The 26,421-nt window shown below is 46.1% G+C and overlaps 10 protein-coding genes across 10 annotated transcripts; 3 read left to right on the top strand and 7 right to left on the bottom strand.

Annotated features, from left to right (window-relative positions):
* Positions 1-1,553: 1,553 nt before the first annotated feature.
* On the top strand, positions 1,554-2,675 carry PUMCH_002496 (uncharacterized protein; the record flags this gene model as incomplete). The annotated part of the gene is made up of 1 exon (XM_063021505.1): positions 1,554-2,675. The coding sequence occupies one exon, from the start codon at positions 1,554-1,556 to the stop codon at positions 2,673-2,675; it is 1,122 nt and encodes a 373-aa protein (XP_062877575.1).
* A 469-nt stretch (positions 2,676-3,144) lies between these two features.
* PUMCH_002497 (uncharacterized protein) lies at positions 3,145-4,845 on the top strand (the record flags this gene model as incomplete). The annotated part of the gene is made up of 1 exon (XM_063021506.1): positions 3,145-4,845. The coding sequence occupies one exon, from the start codon at positions 3,145-3,147 to the stop codon at positions 4,843-4,845; it is 1,701 nt and encodes a 566-aa protein (XP_062877576.1).
* Positions 4,846-4,963: 118 nt separating this feature from the next.
* On the bottom strand, positions 4,964-6,235 carry PUMCH_002498 (uncharacterized protein; the record flags this gene model as incomplete). The annotated part of the gene is made up of 1 exon (XM_063021507.1): positions 4,964-6,235. One exon carries the CDS (start codon positions 6,233-6,235, stop codon positions 4,964-4,966), a length of 1,272 nt encoding a protein of 423 aa, XP_062877577.1.
* A 1,896-nt stretch (positions 6,236-8,131) lies between these two features.
* PUMCH_002499 (uncharacterized protein) lies at positions 8,132-8,353 on the top strand (the record flags this gene model as incomplete). Its single annotated transcript, XM_063021508.1, has 1 exon — positions 8,132-8,353. One exon carries the CDS (start codon positions 8,132-8,134, stop codon positions 8,351-8,353), a length of 222 nt encoding a protein of 73 aa, XP_062877578.1.
* A 448-nt stretch (positions 8,354-8,801) lies between these two features.
* Positions 8,802-9,857, bottom strand: PUMCH_002500 (uncharacterized protein; the record flags this gene model as incomplete). Its single annotated transcript, XM_063021509.1, has 1 exon — positions 8,802-9,857. One exon carries the CDS (start codon positions 9,855-9,857, stop codon positions 8,802-8,804), a length of 1,056 nt encoding a protein of 351 aa, XP_062877579.1.
* Positions 9,858-10,537: 680 nt separating this feature from the next.
* Positions 10,538-11,875, bottom strand: PUMCH_002501 (uncharacterized protein; the record flags this gene model as incomplete). Its single annotated transcript, XM_063021510.1, has 1 exon — positions 10,538-11,875. One exon carries the CDS (start codon positions 11,873-11,875, stop codon positions 10,538-10,540), a length of 1,338 nt encoding a protein of 445 aa, XP_062877580.1.
* A 177-nt stretch (positions 11,876-12,052) lies between these two features.
* Positions 12,053-13,993, bottom strand: PUMCH_002502 (uncharacterized protein; the record flags this gene model as incomplete). The annotated part of the gene is made up of 1 exon (XM_063021511.1): positions 12,053-13,993. The coding sequence occupies one exon, from the start codon at positions 13,991-13,993 to the stop codon at positions 12,053-12,055; it is 1,941 nt and encodes a 646-aa protein (XP_062877581.1).
* A 319-nt stretch (positions 13,994-14,312) lies between these two features.
* On the bottom strand, positions 14,313-19,016 carry PUMCH_002503 (uncharacterized protein; the record flags this gene model as incomplete). Its single annotated transcript, XM_063021512.1, has 1 exon — positions 14,313-19,016. The coding sequence occupies one exon, from the start codon at positions 19,014-19,016 to the stop codon at positions 14,313-14,315; it is 4,704 nt and encodes a 1,567-aa protein (XP_062877582.1).
* Positions 19,017-19,402: 386 nt separating this feature from the next.
* On the bottom strand, positions 19,403-23,143 carry PUMCH_002504 (uncharacterized protein; the record flags this gene model as incomplete). The annotated part of the gene is made up of 1 exon (XM_063021513.1): positions 19,403-23,143. The coding sequence occupies one exon, from the start codon at positions 23,141-23,143 to the stop codon at positions 19,403-19,405; it is 3,741 nt and encodes a 1,246-aa protein (XP_062877583.1).
* A 1,498-nt stretch (positions 23,144-24,641) lies between these two features.
* Positions 24,642-26,195, bottom strand: PUMCH_002505 (uncharacterized protein; the record flags this gene model as incomplete). Its single annotated transcript, XM_063021514.1, has 1 exon — positions 24,642-26,195. One exon carries the CDS (start codon positions 26,193-26,195, stop codon positions 24,642-24,644), a length of 1,554 nt encoding a protein of 517 aa, XP_062877584.1.
* Between the last annotated feature and the right edge of the window lie 226 nt (positions 26,196-26,421).

A 26,421-nucleotide genomic window follows, 5' to 3' on the forward strand; every position in this document is an offset into this window, starting at 1 on the left:
GGATATGTGAAGTGTCGGGTGGTTTGAGAATAGGAGAACTTCGCTTTGCTTTGTTGTTTGATCGTGATGGAGGCCAGAACTCCGGGCGGATTAATTCAACATGTGTCGGATCAATTATGTGGTTGCGTGCCATGACACAGGAATTGATAAGTAAGAACAGACTGTTTGGAATGCGCAATTTTTCCGGCGATAGCAAATGTATTTTTTTGGAAGATGTGATTACATTGATTTGGACTTGTGCGAGCTTATCACTCAAATAGGAGACGGCTCTCTAAGGTTATGCATCTGGCTAATTCAATGAAGGGAAACCCAAAAATTTGGAAAAGTTACGTCTGACCCATATGGTTGTGCCCATGTAGGAGATAGACATGATTCACAAGAGCATAGGTTGTTTGGTCAAAGACGTTCTGAATATAAGTTGTGTGTTTACGTAGGTGTTGGGAATCTGGGAATTTCCGAATTGGGCCTGTCTTCACTGTTTTTATATGTTGTTACGTCGGTCTTCAATTCATTTGTGAATGGAATCGTCAGAATCCCCGTAAGATCGATCGACCTCGACCTTTCCGGATAATCAGAGAAAGTAGAGACTGGTGAAGTATCATCTGAGAAAATTTAGATCAATTTTAGCTTTGAATTTCATCAATTTGTAGTTCGAGAATGCAGACATCGGTATCTGTCGTAGGTCTTATCTATGAAGCTTGACAGAGGAAAGAATTTAACAAGCAGAGAACAAAGCAAATGAGTAAAAAAGAACATCGCAACAAGACGGAATCCATTGTAAAGAGGAAATTTATAATTACAACGAACGTGCTATCAAACTGGAAGTCCTATGAATCAAACGAGCCCGGAACGAGCTAGACACTGAACAAGCGCGAAACGAAAGCACATGAACGAAAAGGATTTTGAGAAAAATGAAAAAAACCGAAAGAAAAAGTAACAACCAACAATCAAGAACCAACAACTGGGAAATTTATATCGTGCTACTACATTTCAATGAAGCCCGGAACAATGAGATCGAGGAAGTAGGACAAAAGCGGACGAACAAGAACAAGTCAGAAACACAAAGCAACGCAACAAGCAAAAACAAATAAACAAAAAAGAAACGTCTCAATAAACCAAAATTCACGCTCTCATCTCATCTCATCTCATCTCATCTCATCTCCATCTCCCATCTCAATCCTTCTCATCTCGCATCCCTCTCCCTTCTCAACACACATCCATCTCCATCAAGGCCTCCAACAATCCACCCAAACTACATCCCAAAACTCCGCCAGCAAAATAAAAAAAAAAGCCCATAAATCCCACCAAAACCCACCGCCAAAAAAATTAAAACAATCTCCCATCCCACACATTCCTCACACCCACCGTACCCTTCCCTCAAATGGCTCCCGGCCGCGGAGCTATACATCCGTGCGCGCCGGTCCTCTTCCTTCCGCACTAATACTCCCCCTCCACCTACAACCCTCCCTTCTCCTACTACCACTTTTCTGTCGTTGCCCCCCTACTCCCGGCTACATCACCCCAGTTCCAGTGGATTTCATACACAGCACACCATGTCGAAGTTTTCCAGTGTCGCCAAAACAGCCCATCTCGCTGCCGCCAGAACCAACAGATTCGCTGCTGCCGCTGCCAACCCAGCCGCCGTTTCTGCGTTGCGCATGGCCTCCGGTGCTTCCGGCCCAAAGTCCATGACCGTTAGAGACGCGTTGAACAGCGCCATTGCCGAGGAATTGGACAGAGACGACGACGTGTTCCTCATGGGTGAGGAGGTGGCCCAGTACAACGGTGCTTACAAGATCTCCCGTGGTTTGCTCGACAGATTCGGCGAGAGAAGAGTCGTGGACACGCCCATCACCGAGATGGGTTTCACCGGTTTGACTGTCGGTGCCGCTTTGGCCGGCTTGAAGCCAATCTGTGAGTTCATGACCTTCAACTTCGCCATGCAATCCATCGACCACATCATCAACTCCGCTGCCAAGACCTTGTACATGTCTGGTGGTACCCAGCCATGTAACATCACCTTCCGTGGTCCCAACGGTGCCGCTGCCGGTGTCGGTGCTCAGCACTCCCAGTGTTACGCTGCCTGGTACGGCTCCATCCCCGGTTTGAAGGTGGTGTCTCCTTACTCTGCCGAGGACTACAGAGGTTTGTTCAAGGCTGCTGTGCGTGACCCCAACCCTGTTGTTTTCTTGGAGAACGAGATCGCCTACAACGACGTCTTCGACGTCTCCGAGGAGGCCTTGTCCACCGACTACGTCATTCCTTTCGGTAAGTTGAAGGTCGAGAGAGAGGGTACCGACATCACCTTGGTGTCGCATACCAGAAACGTGCTCCACTGTCTCCAGGCTGCCGAGCAGTTGGAGAAGGACTACGGCGTCAAGGCCGAGGTTCTTAACTTGCGTTCCATCAAGCCTTTGGACGTTCCAGGTATCGTTGAGTCCGTCAAGAAGACCGGCCACTTGGTCACTGTTGAGGCTGGTTTCCCAGCCTTCGGTGTCGGTTCCGAGATCTGTGCCCAGATCATGGAGTCCGAGGCCTTCGACTACTTGGATGCCCCAGTCGAGAGAGTCACCGGTTGCGAGGTGCCAACCCCATACGCCAAGGAGTTGGAGGACTTTGCTTTCCCAGACACCGAGATTGTCATGAGAGCTTCCAGAAAGGTTTTGGGCTTGTAATTCTGCGCGAGCCTCCGTTGCACATAAACCGCCTCCTTTCTCGACCACTGCCTCCCCATTCTAGATCATGAGTCCGAGATGGCTGGGCACGAGTCAGGATGGCTACCGACGCGTTCAACAACGAGAACGTTCGTTGGACCTGTCGTTTACCATATAAATTCGAAGAGTAAAAAGAACTGGTTATTACTAATAGAGACATATTCTCCATAGAATGCACGCCGTGCCGTAGTAATACAGATGTTGACAACAATGCCGTAGAATAAGCGCATTCAATTTTTCGAATACAAGTTGATTTTTTTTTTCTGTTTCTCATTTTTCAGATCCATTTCTCCCCAGATCTGCCTACATACCCTATACGGAAGCGCGATCTTATCAAGTACTCAAAACTGAAAAATACAATTGCGCACGGCCAAACACGCTCTGCTAGCAAAAATCACGCAATCCATGAACCACGCACACGCTCATAACCATGGATGTACATAAAAGGCCCACCGTTTCCGCCTCCAGCAGAAACTCCACCGACGAAAAGTGGGCGGCAGAAGAACACTACAAGTACGCCAACAACGAGGCCTTCGGCGAAGAAAACGATGGTTTGCTTCCGATCGCCGTGCCGCCGTCCGGCCAGCTGCCGCCGTTGCACGTGGCGGGGCTGCCGAAACTACCGAGGAAGGATCTATTGAACTTCGTCATTCTTATCGTGTTGTATACGCTCCAAGGAGTGCCGGTCGGGCTAGCCTTCGGGTCCGTGCCGTTTATTCTCAAGTCGAAGGTTTCGTACCTGCAAGTGGGTGTGTTCCTGTTGGCGCTGTATCCGTATTCGCTCAAGCTCTTGTGGTCCCCTGTAGTAGATGCAATATATAGTAGGCGCTTGGGCCGGCGCAAGTCGTGGATTCTTCCGGTGCAGCTTGTTTCGGGCGCGACACTTATATATCTCGGGTTTGTCATTGACAAGTTCATGGACGACCCGGCGCAGTACCTAGGCACCATCACCCTTTGCTTCTTCACGTTGATCTTTCTCTGTGCGACGCAGGATATCGCCGTCGATGGCTGGGCCTTGACGTGCCTTTCTCCGGAGAGTTTGTCGTTTGCGTCGACCGCGCAGACCATCGGCATGAACTGCGGCTACTTTCTGAGCTTCACGGTGTTTCTCGCCTTGAGCTCGCCCGACTTCGCGAACAAGTACCTCCGCGCGATTCCTAAACCCGAGGGCTTGTTTGATTTGGGCGCCTACTTGACGTTTTGGGGCTGGATGTACATCACGGTGACGGGGGTGATGTTGTTCATTCCCGAAGAACCCGCCCACTTGCGCAAACGCAACTTCGACATGTATTCGGACTCCGTCTACAAAAACGAAGGCTCGCACAACAGACCTACGTCCCAGTACGCGCGGTACTGGAAGGAGCTCAAGTCCGTGTATGCGTCGATGATCGAGGTGCTAAAACTTCCCAACATCCACACCTTGGTGGTCATTCTTCTACTTGCCAAATTGGGATTCCAGGTGAACGAGGCCGCCACAAACTTGAAGCTTTTGGAGAAAGGGCTCTCGAAAGAAGACCTCTCAATCACCGTTCTCATTGACTTTCCTTTCGAGATGATCTTCGGCTTCTATGCTGGCCGATGGTCATCGGGCAAGACACCGCTCCGCCCCTGGCTTCTTGGCTTTGCTGGGAGATTATTGGCGGCTTTCATTGCCCATTTGATTTTGCTTTTCTTTCCGAAAGTCGAAAATGGCCAGATCCCATACAAACTATTCTTACTCATCATTGCCCAGCATTTGTTCAACTCATTTATGAGCACCATTCAATTCGTTTCTTTGTGTGCGTTCCACACCAAGATTGCCGATCCATCTATTGGCGGTACATACATGACCACCCTCAACACATTATCCAATTATGGAGGAACCTGGCCGCGGCTTATCATCTTTTATTTGATAGACAGATTCACAATTGCACAGTGCCAGATGGTGACATCTTCAGCCGAGTATCTGATTCATTCCGAGGCTCAAAAGCATGAATGTTTGTCCAACGGCGGCAAAGTGATCCTTGTTCAGGACGGCTACTATTACACCAGCGCTATTTGCATATTTTTGGGCATAGTCATCTGGTTCTGGGTTAAAAGAAAAATTGTGCATCTTCAGGCCATTCCACAATCTGCTTGGAGGGTGAAATGATCCCCGGTTCATACCACTGAATATCTAGACAATACCATAGAAATTACCAAAATTATTAAAGTTTTACTGTTAATATACAGATTATGAATGAATCGCATTAATGTATGTTCTGTGAAGCTCAGTGATTGCTATCTAAATCACTTTCACGATGCAAGAAGTCACTTTGCAAAAAGTCAATTGGCAGAAACGGGATTTTGTTTTCGTCCATCATCCTTTTAGAAAGCGACGAGTAGGTGCCCACAAGAGACGGTATGAGAGAAGTGTCCCGGACAGGCGATGCTGAGATAGACTGGTGTGAAGATCCAATCGAGGCAGATCTGATAAACAGATTTTGCGAGAAGGATTTCGCAAGAGACGAGAACGCTCCAGCGAAGCTTTTTCTATTTTTTTGCTGATAGCTGTTTTCAATGTGTGACGATGACATCACATAATGCAAAGGTGGAGATGATATTGAGTTTTGGAGGAGAGATGTACTCTCATTTGACGGCACGTAGGCGGCGTTCTTGTAGTACAGAAAGCTCGACTTTCGGCTTTCGTCGAAGCGGCTCTCGCTTTGAGCATCTTCATTGAAATCCTCGTATATACCCATTCGGTCTTGGCCATTATTCAGGTAAGTGTACCAGTCTGGCTTGGTGAAGTGGGCGCTGGGTGACACGCGACGCTGAGATTTTCTAGAATGCGACCGATGACGGATTTCAGGATGACTGTTGCTCCTAGACTTGTGTCCGATTGAGCTCTGCAGGCCATACACGTAGAACTGGATAAGCAAAATACAGTCGAAGAACACTGTCCCGGAGCTTCCTACCAAGAAAGGAAGTTGCGATCTGAACACGGTATGAAAGTCAACGTCTCCAAGGTATTTCTCATACTTGGATAGCAAATAGAGATCCGAGAGAATGGAAATTGTGTACAATGAGTTTCCCAACATCGCGAAGAGGAACAAGTACGGAGACACACCGTGAGTCGACTTCAAACAGTAATTCTTCCAAATCTGCGGAGAGCGCGAGGAAATATATAAGAGTGTACTACACCATCCGCAAATGGTGCCAATCAACGCCTTTTCGTCTCCCGGAGCTACAAACGTGGCTGCGACCAACTGTACTGGCGCCAAGAGAGCCTGTAATGTTTTGAGAGAAAGGAGAGGCTCCGAAGTATCTTTTAAATCTACAGGCATAGCTTTTGCACCCTTGAAAGAGGAGCTGAGCACAGACCCCGCCAAAAGACGCAGGAAGATCCCGTCTGGAGCGTTCATGGACGAAGACACAGAGTGTGAGCGCAGCAGGCGACTGTGATGAGCAGAAGAATCAAAACGGTTGAGCCGCGGAATCGACCGGCTACTGACACTCTCCGCAGAGGTTACCGGCCGCATCATGTTGGGACTTTGCAACATGTTGTGGTGGACCTTCTGGCGGGGATACACGCGGGTGTAGTACCAGAACTGGAGCGAAAGAATCAAGTCGATAAAGCAATAATACGACGCCAAACACGTCTGGAACGGAAGCGCGCCCGTCAAGATACAGCCCAAGAAGTTGGTCACATCGCCGCCGATCCAACAGGCCAAAAACGCTAGCGAAACGCCCGAAACAGACTGGTTGAGGTAGTTTTCGAGAATCTGCGGAAGCTGTGCAAACAACCAAACCGCTAGCGAAAGCACTCCGGCTATCTGTGAGACCAGTGCAGCCACTAGATACTCTTTGGGCTCCTTGAAGGTGACCGATGACATTTACTCATAAGTCGGCAAAGACAGGCGATGGAGGGGATGAGTGTATGCAAGAGGGGATTTTCCGAAACGATGAGGCGCGATGGTTTGGAAGCGCGATGACTGTCAAACTTGGAGATGAGTTTGCAGATGCGATGGGTTTGGAGGAATGCGCAGCCCTGATGATAAGGATGGGGTCCAGTGCAGGTTTCGATGAGGCAGTGAAAAGCGGTGGGAGTGCGGAATTAGGCGCAACATTGATGATGGTGATGGTGGTGGCTGTGGGAGAGCGGAAGTTTTGCTTCTGGGGAGTTTTTAATTGTGCTTCGTATTGAAATCTGAACATAATTCGCTTTTCTGTGCCGAATTGCTGCAGATCTCAATTGTTTGATGCTTGAATCTGTGGTGTGTTATGGTGGATGCAGGGTGCACCTCAGATGGGCTTATCTGATTCCGCGTTGAGACATGACCAATGGCCATTAAATGTTTGGGAAAGATGTGAATTGGGGCGGCGATGTGATTGGTCACAGAGAAAACGGTATGGTTTGTTATGAGTCGGAATTTTATGGGTTTGGTGTATCGGTATGTTCGTGAGGTGGCTATCTTAGTTCTTGCATGCATTGTGCAATGGGACTTCGGTTGTGAGATGAATTGACCGGGCGAAGATTTAGTTTGAGATATGGATGGATATAAATGTAGTTTCAGGGTATCCCTTGTATAAAGCCCACTGATTTCAATCAAATAGTTGTTTTGATAGTGTGCTAGGATTGTGAAACCTTCACCTGCAGTCTTACAGGAACAATCTGATTTTGCAGCCATTAACTGTCCGGAATGGAAGATATTTTTGTTCAGATGGGCGTTTACATTCAGCCCACAGTAGGTTTTGGTCATGATAACCGCATCATTGTAAAGCAATCCATAATCATGTCTCTGATTTCATTTGGATGCGGCAGAATTAGTTCAGCGTTCTCAACAAACCCCAGCCAAAGTGAAATCAACTGGCGCAGAACTCATGTCTGTGAAAGCCAATCTATGACCTTGATTAATTAGATTTTCCATTCAAACTCGCAGGACTCCAGTTTCTGTCGGGTTCATTCTCAGTCACCAACTAATGCCATACACGTGAGGTACCCAAACAACCCCGAAATCCCCAATGCCGATCAAAAAAATCTTAATACTAAAGCAAAAAATAACAGATAGTTAAAAAGTGGCTTGCAATACATGTTGATTATGAAACAGCACGTGTAAGTTCTTGTTGGATACCCAAATCACGAGGCCACGTAACGTATTTCATTGAATTTCAACGTTTCAAATTGTATTCGTGCTCAAAATCAAATTAAAATTCTAGACTGTACTATTTGGACCATACACCATGCTATTTAGATCATAGATCATGGTCAGGGTACTAGAAACCAAATCATGTAAGTATCCACAATGAGAAAGCAACATGGAGTCAAATGAAATAAAACAAAATAAATTGAAATGGATCCAAACAGCGAATTTCTTCCAGTATCCATTTCGACAAAAATCAACTCATTTTGATCCACCATTTTCAAGTACCCCAGATACTACAACTTTAACTACATCATGATCGAAGTATTGGCAAACGACAGACTAGGAAAGAAGATCGCTGTCAAGTGTCTTCCGGAAGATACCATAGGCGACCTCAAAAAGATTTTGTCGCTTCAACTCGGCACTTCCCATGAGAAATTGATCTTGAAGAAAGGTCATCAGATATACAAGGATCATATCACCCTCGATGACTATGAGGTTCATGACGGGTTTAACTTTGAATTGTACTACGGATGATCTAGCATTCTGATTATTGAAGTGTTTTGACTGCGGCTTAGAATGTGTCTTGCTCGACAATTCTATTTACTACTAAAGCGTCAACTGTTGACGAGGACGGAGCAGTTTTGACTCGATTTGTTGTTGCTGCGGCCTAAATATTCTATGCCTTTTTTACTAGTAGCGGATGAAATTGCAACTAGAGTCTAAACATGAATTCAAGATTTACCATCAAAGTTGAGGAACACAATCTTGCAAATTTGCGCTGCATACTTGTTATCTCAAGATCTTTATATCATTGATATATCTATACACTATTGTACACGGAATATAAAGCATGCTAAAGGATGTGGTGGTCTAACACCAAAGGCCAATGACCACATAAGGAATAAATACACAGGCTTGCGCGACGCACACGCCCGCACAGCCGACAGAAATAAATAAAAACCACGATGCACTATGTTGGTCTCTAGAGGAAATACTCGACGTGACGGCCCGGCCGTTCATAAAGAGAAGTGGTGAGGATGTCCGTGGCGCCGCCGATGCCGTTGACACTGCGGCCCTCATGCGTGTCCTCTGTATTCTCCGGAGAAGCATCAAACACGTTACAGTACTGTCCTGGCAAAAAGGTCTGGTCCTTGCGCTCTTTCAGCGCATAGTTCGAATGGGAGATCTCAAGCACACTGGCCAGGTTCCCGCACCGGTAGCAGTAGTTGGGCGCGGACCAGATCGTGAGACACTTGCCGTTCCAGTAGCTGACAAAGCCCTCGTTGCAGAGCTGGTGCGCGCGCACGAGCTGCACCAAGTCGTTTTCGTGGCAGAACTTGTCCATCACATCACGTCCAAACAAGTACCCGGCGCCGCGCGGCGACAACTTAAAGTCAGTGATATCTGGGTCTGGATCGGACCACACCAAATCGGCCATCACGCCGTCATGAGGAATCTCTTTAAAACGGTCGATCACACGCACCTGGTCTAGTTTCTGGCACGAAGGTGAAAGCCCCCCGTGCGTGGCGAAAATCGTGCCGTCGATGGTCGCGCCAAGCGGCAAGTAGTCGAACAAGTCCGTGAAGTAGTTCCACACCTTAAGCGAGCCACTGTACTTGTTGAGCACCTCAGTATAGAACCCATAGTTGGTGGTGATAGTTCGAGACTCATGGTTTCCCCGAATGAGAGCCACGCGGCTCGGGTACCGAAGCTTAAGGGCCACCAATAACGTGATTGTTTCTACAGAATAATACCCGCGGTCTACATAGTCGCCGAGAAACACATAGTTGGTCGTCGGCGGTGCACCCCCGATGCGGAAGATCTCCAAAAGATCGTGGTACTGGCCGTGGATGTCGCCCACCACCGTACACGGCGTCGCTAGCGAGATGATGTTGGGAGCACTGAGAAGCTGTGTTTTGAGCAGATGGCAGAGCTGGTGCACGGTGTCTTCGGGCAAAAGCCGGGGCGGCTTGTGGTCTAGAAGCTGTTCGAGGCAGTAGTCGAGGTCCAGCGTGGGGACCAGGAACGACACTGTCATGTGGGGGGAATTGGGGGTTGTGTGGGGGGTGTGGGGGATGTGTTTTTGAAAGGAGAGACTAGTTAGTATGGGGGTAGATTATAGTGTGCGCGGGATGTACTATGGGTAGTATTGGGTAGTATAGGGAGTAAGTATCGGGAGTATGGGGTCTATCACAGGATGGGGAAATACGCGGGATTTGGCGGAAATTAACGGAAAATGGCGGGAAAATGGCCAAAAAAAATTTTGGGCGAGGGTTGAGGCACTGGCCGTTTATTGGCAATTTTCTGCTTTGGTTTTGTATTGTTAATGGCGGCAGACGTTGGATTGAGTGTGTGTGCCTATCTCTATCTGCGATACGTATATAGTGATCTCGAGGAACGAAGTAGAGATACGGGAAAAGGAGTTCTTAGGAGATTTGGATGAGATTGCGAAATTTCAATTGGATGAAGAGAATCTTTTACTGGTTTACCAAAATTTTGAATTAATTTATAGCAGTAATTGTATGGATCTAGTAGAGCCTCCAGATCAGTCCATGGGAGATCTACTTAATTACGCACCAGATCCAAATACGCAACAGATCCAGATCAATTTACAATAGACCCCAATTTACAAGAAATCAAATACACAATACTCCCAACCAAATTTACATGAATTCAAATGCATTTCTCTTTTATTAAATAAGCCGACATATCCTAGCATTAGGCTTCCTTGATGGCCTGCGCCAAGATGTCCATACCCTTGGAAATAGCTTCATTTGGAATGTTAAGCGCGGGCACAAGTCTGATCACATTTCCTCCTGCAGTAATGACAAGAAGCCCGTACGAGCGACACTTGTTCACCACAGCAGTCGCATCCACGGACGACTTGAGCTGCAAGCCCAACAAGAGGCCTCTTCCCTTGATCCCAACAACCTTGTCTGGATTCTCCTCTGCGATCTTGCTCAATGCGTCGACAAATTTGTCGCTGCTGGCCTTCACATTGGCCAAGAAGTCGGCGTCACTCACCTGGTCAACAACGTAAGAACCAATAGAGGCACCCAACGGGTTACCACCGTATGTTGTACCGTGATCACCCACTTGCAACTTAGACTCGATCTTCTCGCTGATCATCACCGCGCCGATTGGAAAGCCATTGCCCAAAGCCTTGGCCATGGTCACGATATCTGGATGTGCTTCCTTGGGCAAGGCGCAATGCGCCCACAACTGACCAGTACGACCAAGTCCACACTGAATCTCATCGAAAATGAGAACGACGTCGTTCTTTGCGCAGAGCTCCTTGAGCTGCTTCAAAAACTCGAGATCGACAGAGTTCACACCTCCCTCTCCTTGAATGGGCTCGATGATCACAGCGCACGTCTTCTCTTTACTGATGAGCTTCTCCACACTCTTGATGTCACTGGGGTCAGCAGTGTGGACGCCGGGGATCAAAGGTGCAAATGGCTGTTGGTACTTAGGATTGGCCGTGACAGATAACGCACCCATGGTTCTGCCATGGAACGCATTTTGGAAGGCGATGATTTCCGTCTTCTCTTCGCTGATGCTCTTTCCGTATTTTCTGGCAAATTTAAGCGCAGCCTCGTTCGCTTCTGTTCCGGAGCTGCACAAGAACACTCTCTGGGCATCGGCCATGCCGCCTGCATCAATGGTCTTTACAATAAGCTTATTGGCCAAATCTCCAGCAGGCAAGTTGTAGTACAAGTTGGAACAATGCATCAACGTCAGCGCCTGGTTGGCGATGATCTTCGTGACCTCCTCATTGCTGTGGCCCAAGCACGTCACTGCAATGCCCGCAGTAAAGTCAACGTACTCCCTGTCCTCAAGGTCATACATGTAGGACCCCTTTCCTTTGGTAAGGACTAGATTAGGACGAGCGTAGGTGGTGACGGTGTAGGGTTTAATGATATCTTCCACATACTTTCCAGTGACAGAATCGGCCGAGGCATCTGAGATGGAACTTGCGTGACGGATATGCAAGGATGGAGTCAACTTGACTCTGATTGGTAGTTTTTTGTTCCGTAAGAAGGTGGCCCGAAGCATTGTAAATGTGCGATAAGCGTTCAGTATGGGAGTAGTGGTGGGTACTTATCTGGAAAATTTCGCACCGCGCTTAGATGAGTAACATACCATATCGGGCGACGACTGCACATAAACTGGGGAACATGCAGGCCCAGAATTGCAGCCAATATCTCATCTAATTTATGATTCATTCTTGACTCATCTGGAGACGCTGACAGTGGTCTCAACTTGACTCTCATCATCGAATTTCTTGATCGAGTCCGTGATGACTCTGCTGATATCAAATGTGAGTCTAGCTTCGTCATCGCTGCTGCCTCCTTTCATCGACACGTCGATGCCAACAATGTACAACCGGTGATTGGCCTTCGCAAGGAAGATTTTGGAAATGGCGTAAGATGACTTGAAGCCCGTGCAGTTGACAATTTCGTCGTAGATAGTCGCCTTCAACACGTTGTAGTCGTAGTCCGAGTAGGGGAAAGAGATCAAGAGAATGCCACCCAACGTCAGTGCCATAGTCCAGCCGACATAACACAACACAGATGCAACTACGAAAGTGGATGCTTCGTTGATATCAAAGCCGAACGTCTCTTTGAGTGATTTCGGCACAAATGGAACCATGAAGAGAAACAAAGAATCCACCAAGGTGAGAATCCGGATCGGATTCTTGGACGCCAGACGAATTAGTCTCTGCAGCTTCGATTTGAGTCCTGCAAAACCCAGCAGTGAGGACCAATTGTCAGGGTCGGCGTCCAAAATGCCCTTATCTTGACCTTGTAGTGTGTTATCTTTCATTGAGCTCCTATCAGCACTCTCTAGGAGCTGCGTGATGGATGTTTTGTCGGCAATGCAGGTTGATGATAGCCAGGATACAAGACCAACACAGGCAATAGTAAAGTAATACAAATACCAATTGGTCGAGCCGGACGCAGATGCGTGAATGTGGTGAGAGTTGTGTTCTGCAGACTTCTCCGTAGAAGGACTCACGAGTTCGAGAACCATTTCCTCTACAAAATGACTTATAAGATCACATCCAACCATGATCAGTGAGGTGCTCAATGCAAAACCAGCAAGCACTTCAAGCCGACCCAAGCCAAATGGATACGCGATCGAAGGCTTGGACCACACCTCGAAATTGGACATCACATCCACACATGCAATGATAATGGAGCCGAGTGAGTCGTAAAAGACCAAATGCGCTAGCGTAGAGAATGTGGGCTGGTTGAGGCGAGTACCGGCAAGAAACACCAACGCTGCTGTCGATGCGTGTGCGCCCGCGAGAAGTAGCTTGAGTTTCTGAGACTGAGTAGTGCTCGAGAGAAGCTCGCGGACGTTGGGGATGAGAAACAGATCGGGAATCAAATCCGGCTGATGGTTGGCATCCGCAATCGGAAGCGGCTCCTGGAATATGTTCATCGACACAGACGAGTGTTTGTACCTGTGTCCCTTTCTCTGCGCCGGTTTCAAGCCCGGCGCTGCTGGACTCGACAAGCCGTCGCCTAGTTCCTGCGGCTTGAAATTGAATGCTAATGATTTCTTTGGAGACCCGCCCTTTCGCTGCGGCGAAGTGTTGAATGATCTTACAGGCGAGCGTGCTCTTACAGGAGACCCCGAGCGGGATCGATTACTACGGCGCTCTGAAGCCGCCGGCTTGAACGCATTGAAACTACTAAAAGCATCGGCGAATTGCCGACTATCACGGCGGCCCGCGGAAATGGCCGGCAGCCTCAGAAGATTGCCGCCGAAACTATGGACGTTATCTTCCGCAATGGCTTCACCAAACCCATCAGCAAAAAACGCCGACCGCGGCCGTGGCCGGGACGCCGCCAGGTTCAGGCCCGCACGCTGATGCGAGAATTGCAGCGGAGCGGCCACCACTGGAGAATTACCTAGAGACAGCGAACTATCGTTTCCATGGTACCGCTTAAAAGAGTTGAAACCAAACGTTGGCACCGAGGGCGTCACAGGCGTATCGGCAGCGTCGAGCGATAGCGACTCCGTCGAGAAGTTTGCGCTGAGATTGAAGAGATCGGGCTTGATTTCTGTTCCTGGAATCGGTGGATCATTGGAGAATTCCGGCGATGGAGATCGATCCGGGACGCCATATGGGATCCCGTTTGGCGTGTGGGGATCTTCAGACATGCAGTTATTTGGCGGCGAAAAAGTGGGGGTATGGATGGACGAGAAGGGGGTAAGAATTGAATACGAAGTGGTAGGTTTAGTATCGGTGGGTGCGTCTATGCAAACCAAAACTCTGGGGATTAAGGTTCGTAGTTGGGATTATATGAAGGCTGGCGGATCGGCCAGGGGTTACTTTAAATGTAGAAAAATGGCAATTGATTCTAAATTTTACTGATTCGTTGACTGTTTCGGCTTTTTTCCGTGGCTTCGAGTTCTTATCTATAACCATTAGGGTCGCCTCATTGTTCATTTGACTGGAGTGTTCTGACAGCGAAACGATTTAAAGTGGATTTTCCTTGGTGGAGTATGCATCGAACAATGCGAGATTGACACATCCATTGTTGATTCCCGACGAGGGGTTCTCGATGAGCGCAACACTGTTCATGTTGAACACGCGCTTGGGCTCTTCACTCGGAACGCCGAAGGGACTGGTCATACTGATGGAGTCGCTTGAATTTGAAACAATCTCGAGCTTTTCGTTGTTCACAATGTAGATGTCGCCAGTGTGGTTGAGCTCGTCGTCGTCAAGTGTAACAATGCAGTCAGTTTCCCGCCCTTGAGCTCCGGCCAAAAGGCTCGTCTTCGGCTCCGGCAAATTGAGAATCCCTATGATGTTTGAAATTTCAGCAACCACGGCTGCGTTGTATGTCTTCATTTGGTCTCCAGAACCCTCGCTTTGGCTCACTTCTGGAAGTGTTTCTAACAGGGACTCGCTAGGAGCTGTGGCCAAGATTTGAGTAAGGGTACTCTTCATCATGAGAAGCAAATCATAAAGAAGAATTTGAAGTTTCTCATGTCCTTTACTTAGGTATTCTGAATTGAGGAGATCCACCAAACCCTGGAAGAATTCTAAATTTATCAGATCACTGCGCGCTGCTTCTTCTGCAAGTGTGGCATTGTGGATGATGAGAATTCTAAGATAAATGGACACCATGTTGTAGATGCTCTCATCAGGCCTTTCATTGACCACGTTCAGGTTTAAAAAAAGAGTCAACTTCTTCAAAAACAGGGAGATCTGCAACAAGAGATCTGACAGGGTCTCGAACTTCTCAACGGATGGACAGGAAAACTTTTTGAAGAATTCTTTGAAGATTGCCAACATGTTCTGTGACGCAGGTGCAACATGGAGTACAACTAGATCAGCCGTTGCCTTATCCTCGTCTAAACATAAGTCACAGCTGGCAAAGAAAGACTCCTCGAAAAAGTAGAAGAGTTCATGTCGATACTCCCAGCTCAATGTATCGAATAGTTCTCCAAAAAAAGAATTGCTGCTTCCAAACAGGAAGCGTGACTTCTGTATTATAGATAGAGCAGTTTCACCGAGAAGTGATCTGGAGGGAGGAGCGTTGTTGCTGAGAACCGTTAAGAGTAGCTGCCACACTGGTAGAGAGAATTCATCTGGCGCAATACTAGCCGAACAAATCTGTGACATGTTCTCAATAGGCTCTGATTCTCCGATGAGTTTATTGCAAATTGTAACAAGAAAAGGTGTTTCAAACTCTTTTATGAGAAGCTCCAGACATGTTCTTTGATTGAGAATCAAGCTACTCATAATGATCTCCAATTGCTTTTGGATTTTGGAACCGTATCTTTCTGCTTTCAAGTCAGCAACTGCGTACCCATATAAATGCTCGAGGTTCTTCAGCTTGTAGTCATTGAGCAAGACCTCGTAGAGAAGAGTCTGACTTGCTAGAAGCAACAGAGCTTCCGCGCTTTCAAACAAAAGGCTCGAGACGATGGTGTTCCAGAAGCTTATACTTCTTGAAAGTGAGTTCTCGATCATCGTCAATAAGTCAACAATCAGGAACAATTCAAAACTCAAGAGCTTCCGCAAGAATGTTGTAATTCTTGCTAAGTCACAGTTTGTCTCATTCTTCGTAAGAAAAAACGAAGAAATCGCTGAGTAGAATTCTTCTCCGGCAGAAGCTTTGACTAATTTTCTTAGATTCTCAATGAGCTTGAAATACGACAAATCCACGCTTTCACTACTGCTATCTCTGGAATACCAACCTTCTAGCAAAAGCAGAATTGTGTGTTCGAAATTAGGGCTACCCGAAGTGAATGCGTTATTGAGTTCATCCTGAGGAATTTGAGTCTCTTGCAAGCAATCCTTGATTTCGTCTTCTGTCAAATAGGTTGTTTTGCTAGAGACAAAGTCATGTAGATCAGCTTGAAATTGCTCTGGAGAATAAAAGTCCTTTCTTCTTAAAGCATGTGTTTGGATACTAAGAGGAGATTCTGCTGTATCCTTGTCGAAAATGAGGCTTCTGAGAGATTCACGGTTTGGTTTCTCGACTGTACTTGGTTTCTCCATGGACTTAGCGATGAAGTCCCATATTTCTGAAAACCTATAGACATCTGTTTCTCGAGACGATATGTCCTTGTAGCAAAGCAAAACCAACTTAAATAATTCAGATGCAACACTAGAGGTCTCATGTGTTTGCCCCGCTATTAGCTTGATTAAAGGGTAGTGACTAATCAACAATTTGCAGATGAAGTATAGTGTTTCTAGGTAGAAGATGATGATTTTGTCTTCATTTTTTAGGAGAAACTTCACCAAAGCTTTGTAAAACACAGTAAGATTATCAGTCGTCTCATAAAAGCGGAAGATATTCGCAATAGTTGATGGGGAAAAATGAATGAGCTTGGGTGATTTTGATATGGTAGTTTTGATCTGACTTGTGAGCCAATTAACAATTAGAAATTTAACACCCATCTCAAGCTCGGAAATTTGCTCGAGGAACTCGTTATAATTTGGATCAAACTTATTTTGAACAATGGCGTCCACCACATACTTTTGAGCTAACTCAATACCTCTCTTAAAATTCCGGTTGAATTTGGACCCATCATTTGTCCACTTTTTCAAGATGTGATCGCATTGTTTGTTGTTAAGAACAGGGAAGTTCTGAAGAATTGAAATATGAAAATTGACAAGCGGGTCGAGGGAGAATTCGTCAATTTCTTTTTCGCTCGAAGGAGTTGCGTAAAAAATTCCGCAAGCAATGATTTTTCTGAGGTAAGATGATATGGTAATAATCTTGAGTTGATACAACTCATTGATTAACACATATAGCTTCTTCATATTAAATGAGCTTCTGGGCTCGGACGCAAGAGAAAAGACACTTTCTAGTATTTCATTCTCTACTTCTGCTTTCAAAGCCGCACTTCCCCTTCCTGTAATCCCGTGCAAGACCTTTCGCTTCAAGAAGTTGCAAAATGTAAGAATCCTCACAGAAGACGAGCCCATGTCTCGATATGCAGACACAGACCAATAAACAGACACCTTGAGCTTTATTTTCCAATCAAGATACCCAACATCAGATGGACGTTTAGGCGTGAGTGACAGGACCACGAAGTTATTTAGTTTGTTCTTGTCGAGTTGATTGATGAAACGTAGAATGTCATTTTTGGAGCCACCGAAATAAGTGAAATCGGTCTCGAGGGGCTGATCCAATTTATCTTTTAAGCGTCCAGAGCGAAGTGCTGGCAGGAGAAAGGAATTCTTCCGGCCACTTTTAGCCATTCTAGCGGGAATGGCCGATTTTTTACGCTTGAAACTGTACTTCATGTTAAGCATCAAGCTTTCATTTCGGTAACTGATCAATTTGAGGGTGCTTTCAATACTTTCTTTCCTGACTGAGGAGTCTCCATCACTCATAAGGATATGGTACAACACATCTCCAATAAGAATCCAGAATTCCGGAACAATGAAAACATTCGAGTTATAGTTGAACATGTCTGTGATGGAAGTAGATATTAATTTAAGAATGTTATTCTTCAAGTCCAAAGGAGCTTGTGTGGAAAAGCATTCCGAGGTAGGCAGACAAGTTGTGTCTTCCGAGCATATTTTTTCAATGAGAAAATAGTTGAGGAGCAAAGCCTCACTTGTGGCTTTACACAAGAAATCTTCTTTGATGATATCGGTCCAGAAGGTCTTCACAAGAGTCAATCCTACCAAAATCTGACCGTAGTTCATGGGCTTCAATTTGTCAAGAATGCTCTGGATCGATGCCTCATTATCGTCGCCATCGATTCTAGATAACTCAAGTAGAAGCAGAAGGTCTTCTTGTCTAAACGGAAGGTCTTCGCGAAGGAAGTTTATTATTCCGGACAAGAACGCTGTCTTGTTGATGAGACACTCGATGTATAGCGATTTTACAAAAGAGAGAAGGTAGTTGAGCTTCAGGTGGTATTGCGCCTTGCGTTCAGCAGTCGCGACCGTTTCCATCTCCCGGGAAAACTTGAGCAAATAGTCTGTGACATGCAGCGTCCATTCCAGCATGTAGCGCGCCTCCATGATATCGATGGCGGTATTCAACTTCACGGAATTGACCTTTGCCTGGAGTTTTTTACGTATGAGAAGCTGCTCGCTGTATAATACACATTTGGTGAACCACAAGGCGCGCGAGGTTGGAACGTTGTAGTTGGACATACACTCTATGAGAACCTTATTACGGATCCCGTGCGGAATTTTGGAAGAAACGTTCTGGAGCGGAATGTCCGGGTTTGCCAAGTCCTTGAGCCAAGCCTCCCTCTTTAGAGCAGTGAGAGTCACTCTTGGAGGAAGCTTGAAGCTTGCAGAATCGTGGCTGATCTTATTGATAACCTCATTACGGGTACGAAACGCATTGGTCAAGTTTAAAGATAGTTCGTTCAAGAGTTTCGTGCAATTTGCAGACGAAGAAAAAAGCGTCTCTTGTATTAGGTTCCGTGCGGAGTAGTACTCATTCGACACCTGCGGACTCTCAAAATAGCCCTTGTTCAAGAAATTGGAATTGTTGAGCTTCTCGTTCTTCAGGTCGGGCTCGTCCCACGGACAGAAATCCGGATACGTCTGGGGCGGCTTCTCGCCCAATGGATAGATTGGGATTTGTGGTTTGTCCATCACATACTTCATGGCTAGAAGTTCGTCCTTGGCGAGAACGGTGGGCGAGGCGCGCGCGTGGCTCGCTAGGAGCGAGTTTTTGTTCTTTTGTTTGCTCATCGGGGTCAGTTTTCTGGCTTAATTGGGTGTAAGGTTTTGGCCGATAGCGCAAATGGCATAATCTCTCCAGTTGCGATGGCAATGATGATTTTGATTTGATATGTATGAAATTGGGGATTTCAAGATATGGAATTGATATACAGTTGACCTATTTTGGTCGATTTTGGTCGATTTGGTTGTAGTATAGAGTTGAAATATGTAAATCTGGGGTCAAGTAGGTGGGGGAAAAATGATATTTGAAAAATTTCAGTTGTGGGTCAAAACTAGAAATTTATAGATTTTGGCATAAATGCATACTCCCAAATATGTTTGTTTATTGTGTTTCTTCTATGTGGATCCTTATAGAGTCAACCGTTCCGCCTAGAACACTGTTACTCTTGGCTTGACTACCAATCGTCATCATCATCGGCTTCCTCATCGCTGCTCGTTCTGGTGGCACCTCTTTTCTTCAACGCATCTGCAAGAGAGCTTGCCATGTGAACCTCTTCATTCTTCTTGGCGCTGAGAGCATTCGCCAACCCGGCTCCTAAACTACCTCCGTTTCCATTTTGTGCGACTGGCTGCGATTTTTGAGCCACGGGTGGCGGTGGTGGGGGTGCAGACTTTGCGATGCTGTTAGGATTGAGCTCGCACTCTTTCATATACGTGAGTGGAGCCCAGCCCTCTTTCGTTTCGTTCAAGTCTTTCACAAGACCCCATTCGCCATTCACCTGGACAACATACACAATATCGTCTTTGGTGAGCGCCATTGTGCCTGCGACAGATCCATCATAGTCGTAGATAACCTTATATGTAGGGAACTTGGGTTTTGCAACAGCCAAGGCGGGTGGCGGAGGAGGGGGTGCAGACTTCTTTGCTGGAGGTGCTGGGGCCACTTTGCGGACAGGGCGGGCAGGAACAGCCTTCTGGACCGATTCTTGTTGCACCTGCTGTGGCTGCGGCTGCTGTCTTTGATATTGCTGTTGTTGCTGTTGTTGTGGCTGGGTAGCTTGTGGTTGTTGCTGTACCACAGGTTGATGAACTTGTGCCGGTCTTGCCTGAGCATAAGAAGCTTGTGGCTGTTGAGAATAGTCTCCTTGTCTTGTAGGTTGTGGAACAGGACGAGAATAGTTGTTTCTTTGAGCCGATGCACCACGATTGTAGTACTTACTGTAATCCACAGGTTTAGACTTTGGACGTGGTCTCTTAGGATTCACGCTTCGAGGATCAAGACCTGGCTGCACAGTGACGGTTCCAGACTTGTAGATATCTCCCCTGTCAGGGGCTGCTCCGGAAACGAACTTGACAGTGTGAAACTTGCCAGCTTTCTTCTGATACTTGACAGTGGGCTCAATATTAAGAGAAATGCCTCTGTTAATTTCAGTGATGAGAAGAACCAATTCAGTTTTGAGAGGCAAGTTTATGAAGACATCTGGAGTGGTAGGTGTAGGAGCGTGAAGCGAAATAGCCAACCAATCATCCTGAAGCAGCGACATGCCGATATAGTTTATACCTGAAAGAGGAATCACAAATTCCCGACGGAGCTGTAGACGATTTTCGACAAGCTCATGCGCAATAATGTACAAAGACGACTTCGTGAGAACAAATGATCTTTGAAGTCTTTTAGAAGAACGCCCAAATTTAGCCAAGAGAATCTCACCTTCGCCAGAGAAGAGAACAGGGTCTCTTATGTCAGCCAGACTGACAACAAAGCGACCGTAACCTGTTGGATAATTGCACCCCAAGTAGTCTCCCATGTAGGAGCGAGATCCCAACATCGATAATCTTCTTCTTTCTTTCTTTCCTTGAAGCATCTGATTACCCCGATCCCTGGCCTGTTCAAACTTATTTCCGTGGGTTTTGTTTCTCCATGCTCTTTGAATGACGATAGCTGCATCCACTTTGCGCTGAACGTAATGTCTCCATGCTCTTTGAATTCTTGCAGCCATATTGTGCCAATACTTGTCTCTCATGCCCTCTAAAGCAAACAATGTCTCTGGTTGCTTAATGAAGACTTTTGTTGTTCCCATTTGATACTCAGAGGATGGAATGAAACAGCTTTTGAGAATCTCTTTCACAGCACCAATATCATCTCCTCTCCAAATATAGTCACCTGCATAACCAGTTTTAGGGGATAACAAGTAGAACCGTTGCACAAACTTATCAAAAGTTGTACGGTATGCAAATCCGGCTCTTCTGATACGAACATTCTCCTTCAAACCCAAATACTTGATTTGATGCAAGACTTGTTGATTGTCATATTCTTTTGGCCTCTTTGTTTGATTGGGCTTGATAGTTCTGATGTACGAGGGTTGACATTGAGACAAAGTATCAACGAGTGCATTAGCACTTCTTTTGATTTTATCTGACGCTGTTTCTGGCCTCTTCTTTGAGTCCATCAAGGTTCCCAAGAGATGAGCAGGGAAAAGTGACTCCGTGATGAAAGTATTTTGAGAACAAGATAAGAGCTCCAACAAATCTCTAAGCATGTTATCCTTGTTCTTGTCTGTCATTCCAGCAACTTCGTAAGCAACGTCACCAGCATAATGCTTGATAATAAATTTACCACGACGGTCTTCGAAATAACGATTACCATCCGCAAGAGGAACCAAACGCTGAGCAAAGACTTGATCAGCTTGGTCTGAGTCAGCGTGTGCTGTCTTGATGGAATCATTTAAAGCAGCAAACAAACCGGGTCTTGGTTTGGTAGCCTCAATCAAATCACACACCACCTTGTTGTTGAAGTAATCGATAGGTGTCCAGGTAATTTGTTCTTGGACATACTCGTCCTGCTCGGCTTTCAATGTGAGTTGAATGAAAATTTGTTGTAATTTCTCGTTGACATAGTTGATGCAGATCTGCTCGAAGGAGTTGTGCTCGAAAATCTCGAAGCCATAGATATCTAAGATTCCAATTGACTTCTTCTCGTAGTTCTCAGCCTGATCTTTCAAAGACAAGTTGACTCTCTCGACAATCCATTCAAAGAGATTGTTATAAATACCCTTTGCCAAGGCGTCTCTAGTTGCTGTAGCCTGGACGATGTTCAAGGGAGTATGGAATGTGGAGCCTCTTCTCAGACCATGCGACGTTGTCAAAATCCGCTCGATCAAAGCCTTGACCAATGTCTGGGCGTCGACTTGCAATAAATAAGCCACGAAGTTGGTGACGCTCTCATCGCGGATGGCAGCGTTGCCCTGTTCATCTTCTACAAATGAGATATTACCGATCCACAAGATAGATGCTAACATCCGGAAGATATTGTCCTGCTCAGCCTCGTTGAGACCAATGACTCTCATGGCGTCAAGGGTCTCTTTGAAATCCTTGGCGTCGTTGATACCGTCGGCATCCACACACTTAGCCGCGGAGGTGTACACGTATGTTTCTGGCCCCTGGATTCCAAAGCTCAGCTGGTACTGAGGAGGACAGTTCTTTGTGAATTGGTAGAAGATATGGAAGTTACGCTCGTTCTCGATCTGCTGCACCACACGCTGCTTCTCCAAAAGATAGTTGGTGATGTGTGCTGCCGAGGGCTGGTTCTTCGCGTTGAAGTAGATCTCAAGGTACTTACCGTGTCTAGAGGAGTTGTTGTTTCTCAACGTCTTGGCACAGCCGAACGACTCCAAAAGCGGATTGGTGGCGAGCACCATATCCTTGATTTTAGAAATACCACTAGGCGCTCCGGCCAGATTATCGTCTACAGAAACATTAGCAATATACTGCATGATCTGCTTGGCGGCCTCCGTCTTGCCAGCACCGGACTCGCCGGAAATGATCACACACTGGTTGTCGCCATACGACTTCAAGTTGTAGTACATGGTCTCGGCAATTGCAAACACATGGGGCGGCACCTCCAATCTATTCTTGCCCTTGTACATGTTGAGCGTCTGCGGCGTATATATACCCAAATCCTGGAACGGATTCACCGAAATTAACACGTGGCCAATATATGTGTAGATGGTGCCGTTCATGAACCGTTTGTGGAGGTTTTCGTTGATGGCTTTCTCCGTAATGTCCGATAAGAGCGTCAAGTCGGAAACACCAACCTCTTTCTTCTTGGTGAGGTCGAACTCTGCTTTTTTTATACCGGTCTTGGCGGGAACGACCTGTTCCTTCGGCTTGGACCGGGCTTTTCTATTTACGAGTCCCATTGGTGGCAATTGGCGGAAAACGTCTGGTGGAGAAATGTAGGTGCGTCCAATCTGGTCATATATGTGGGGGGTGGTATAGCCGAGCAGATTGAGTAATTGCTGCCGGGGCGATATCGGGGTGGGAAATGGATTTGGCGGTGGATTGGAGGTGAGAGCGGAATTGTTTTTGTTTATATTTTTTTTCTTTTTGTTTAAATGTTTTGTGCTTTTGTTGATTGTGTGTGTGAATCTGAATGTTTATTAAGCTAGAACTATGCTACGCGAAACGACGGTGGATAAAAAAGTAGACAAAACTGAATTTGGGTTTAAAACTGTTTAAAGATTCTAGTTGAATTTTAAATTTGATGTAATTCGAAATATGCGATCTGTAGGAAGTCGGGCATTATTTGTCCTGGCTATGTCCTCAATGTATTTCGAGATTAAGGCTCTTCAGTCCTTCTACAATTCTGGCGTCTGTTCGATAATACGACAAAAATGATTGTTTTCTTTTACTTGTTTGATTCTTTTTGATTTTAAACTTTTACTTTACTTCGTTTCCTGAAGAGATCTGTCGCCCTGTCTACAATGAAAATGTCGCCTTCATTCAAAATGAGTCAAAAAAGATTTGATATTTCAGTTCGTTTGCATTATTGGTTTGTAGTTTATGTGCCGTTCTCCAAAATTTGTATTAATACTGGTAGAGATCCGATCATGTTCTTGAATAGCACAAGCGCAATAAGAAAACTTTCCATTGATTTAATACCGGAAAGCTGTGAATTTAGGATAAAGTGATTGACATTTTTTCTAAAATGGACCGAAGTCTTTCCCAGCTTGGAATCGCCAGGATCTAGTAATTATCTATCAGCGATCCGAGCAGAGTTTTCCTCGAGATAAGCATAAGTTGTACACAAATATGAATCCGCAATCAGTAGATCTTCCATGAATGGATTCAATCGATCGCTCAACCCTACAATGTCCAAACTGTCCTCGGAAGGTACCATGTACAAAGAGGTAGTTGTGTGATGACTGGAGTCTCTTGCTAATTGTTCTGAGACACTAGTATAACATAAAAAACATTAGATTTATTTGCGGTTGTTAAATTGGCTGCAAAATGAAATTCAAGTGGTGTATGTCAGCCAATAGTCTTTCAGCAACTTAAGATTTAAACTGATGAAGATTCAAGATACACAAATGGCTCTGCATGATAATTAATCGGTTGCAAATTAATTTTGAAGATCTTTCTAAACTTCAAGGTCATCATATACTGTGCAAAGGTGTAGTATTCGATTACACAAATTTAGGCAAATCAAGACACAGGAAGTATGACTTACCCTATTCAGCTTCAAGAATGTATGGCTGATTATCTCATTTAGATTTTGACAAAGAAAAATATAATGCCGAGCCTTTAATTCAGAGACTAGTATTTTTCTTCTACCATATACGTAATTCTCTGTTACAACTTGACAGTTTGACATGAATGGATAAATTTCTATGAGATATAAAGTGCAATATGATGGTTCTACGATGACCAGATTCTTACCATCTTATCCTTACCTCCAGAGGCCACTTTACGCCCGTCCATACTCCAATCAACAGCGTAAACCTCATCTGCATGTCCCGGTAGGTCAACATTGAGCTTTCTGCTACGAACATCCCATACCTTAAGAGTTGTATCCTTCGAACAACTGACAAGCAAACGACTGTCGGCAGACCAAGCAGTCTGGTAGACAGGAGCTACATGCCCTCTGAAAGAACCAATGAAGGTACCCTTGATACCGTCCCAAAGCTTAATGGAGTTATCAAATGATGCAGATGCAATGAATCTTCCGTCCGGAGAAAACAGAACATGATTCACGAGCTTTTGATGGCCGGTCATTCTGCAAACTGGCTTGGATGATTTAAGTGGCTCCCAGAAGTACATGGTGAAGTCGTCACTGGCAGTCACGAGACGTTCACTAACGCTACCACCGAGCTTGGCCACCTTTTCGTATTCTGCCAAAGCCTTTTTGCGCAACTCTGCCATGTTTGTCTTGGTAGAGCTTCTAGAGGACTGGTGGTCGAAACCACCCTTCCTCAACACATAGTCGGTGGAAATCGAAAGATGGTTGACCCAATGGGCATGGCTTTTGAGAATTTGGATGGTCTTACCACCAGCCTCGATATCCCAAGCACGGATGGTTTTGTCATGCGAGCCACTGTACAAAATGTTGGAGCCAGACCATTTGACACAAGACACAGCGTTGGAGTGGCCACTGAGAGTCATGAGACAGACCCTTCTGGAAGAGTCCCACACTTTGACGGTGCCGTCCTTGGAGCCAGAGGCAATTCTTGGTGTTTCACCTTCTTTCACCAAATGCAATGGCTCCCACGTCAAACTGGAAATCCATTTAGCGTGACCTTGCAATGGCGCTCCCAAAGCCTCACCGGTAGCTGCGTTCCAAAGTCTCACGGTATTGTCCATGGATCCTGTTGCGATCATGGTGCCACAGGGCGAGTAAGCTACACACAAAACCCAGTTTGTGTGGCCAGAAAGGGTCTTAAAAGGAGTATTGGTGTTACAGTCCCAGATTCTGGCCGTAGAGTCACCAGCGCCGGAACACATACGGCCCGAATCGTTGGGTGCAAACTGACAGCACAAAATGGTAGAACTATGGCCAGCAATGGCCGTACTGGAGTGGGTGACCGCGCGCACTTTAAAGATGGCCCGCGGCGTATAAACAATGGTCATGAAGTCTTCCGTGGTCTTGATACCCGGCTTAAGCACCGATGTGTAGAGATTGTCTTTGATGTCTACCAAGCTCGACTCGGGCAGATCATTGGCGCTGTTGAGAAGAGAGAACGAGTACGGCACTGGGTCGTCTTTGGTACCGGTCAACTGGTTCAAAAGCTCCTCCAATTGCTTTTCTGTGATGCCACCAGGGACTCTCAACGAGCCGCCGACCGAATCTCCTGAATCGGCAGCCTGGAACTTTATTAGAACATTCGGAAGATCGGAGGGGATGAGGTCGACCTCGCGAACTTGCTTGGCCTCTTTCTTTTGCTTTTTGGAGGGAGGCGGTATGACGGTAGCCATGATGAGCGGTGTTTTTCCGGGAAATTATGTGTGTTTCTTTGTGTAATGTGGGGGCTCGAAAAAGGCGATGCTCATCCCAAGAGTGCATAGGGAGATGCAATGGGAAGCTGCGCTCTACGCAATGGGAGATAGAATGGGATCATATAGAAAAAAAAATGATACTGAAAAGTTGAAGCAGTCTCTCGTTTATTTTGTTCGAAAAAAAAAGAAAGGCGTTGAGCGCAAA

The sequence above is a fragment of the Australozyma saopauloensis genome, chromosome 3, assembly GCF_035610405.1.
Source record: "Australozyma saopauloensis chromosome 3, complete sequence".
Classification (NCBI taxonomy): Eukaryota; Fungi; Ascomycota; class Pichiomycetes; order Serinales; family Metschnikowiaceae; genus Australozyma; species Australozyma saopauloensis.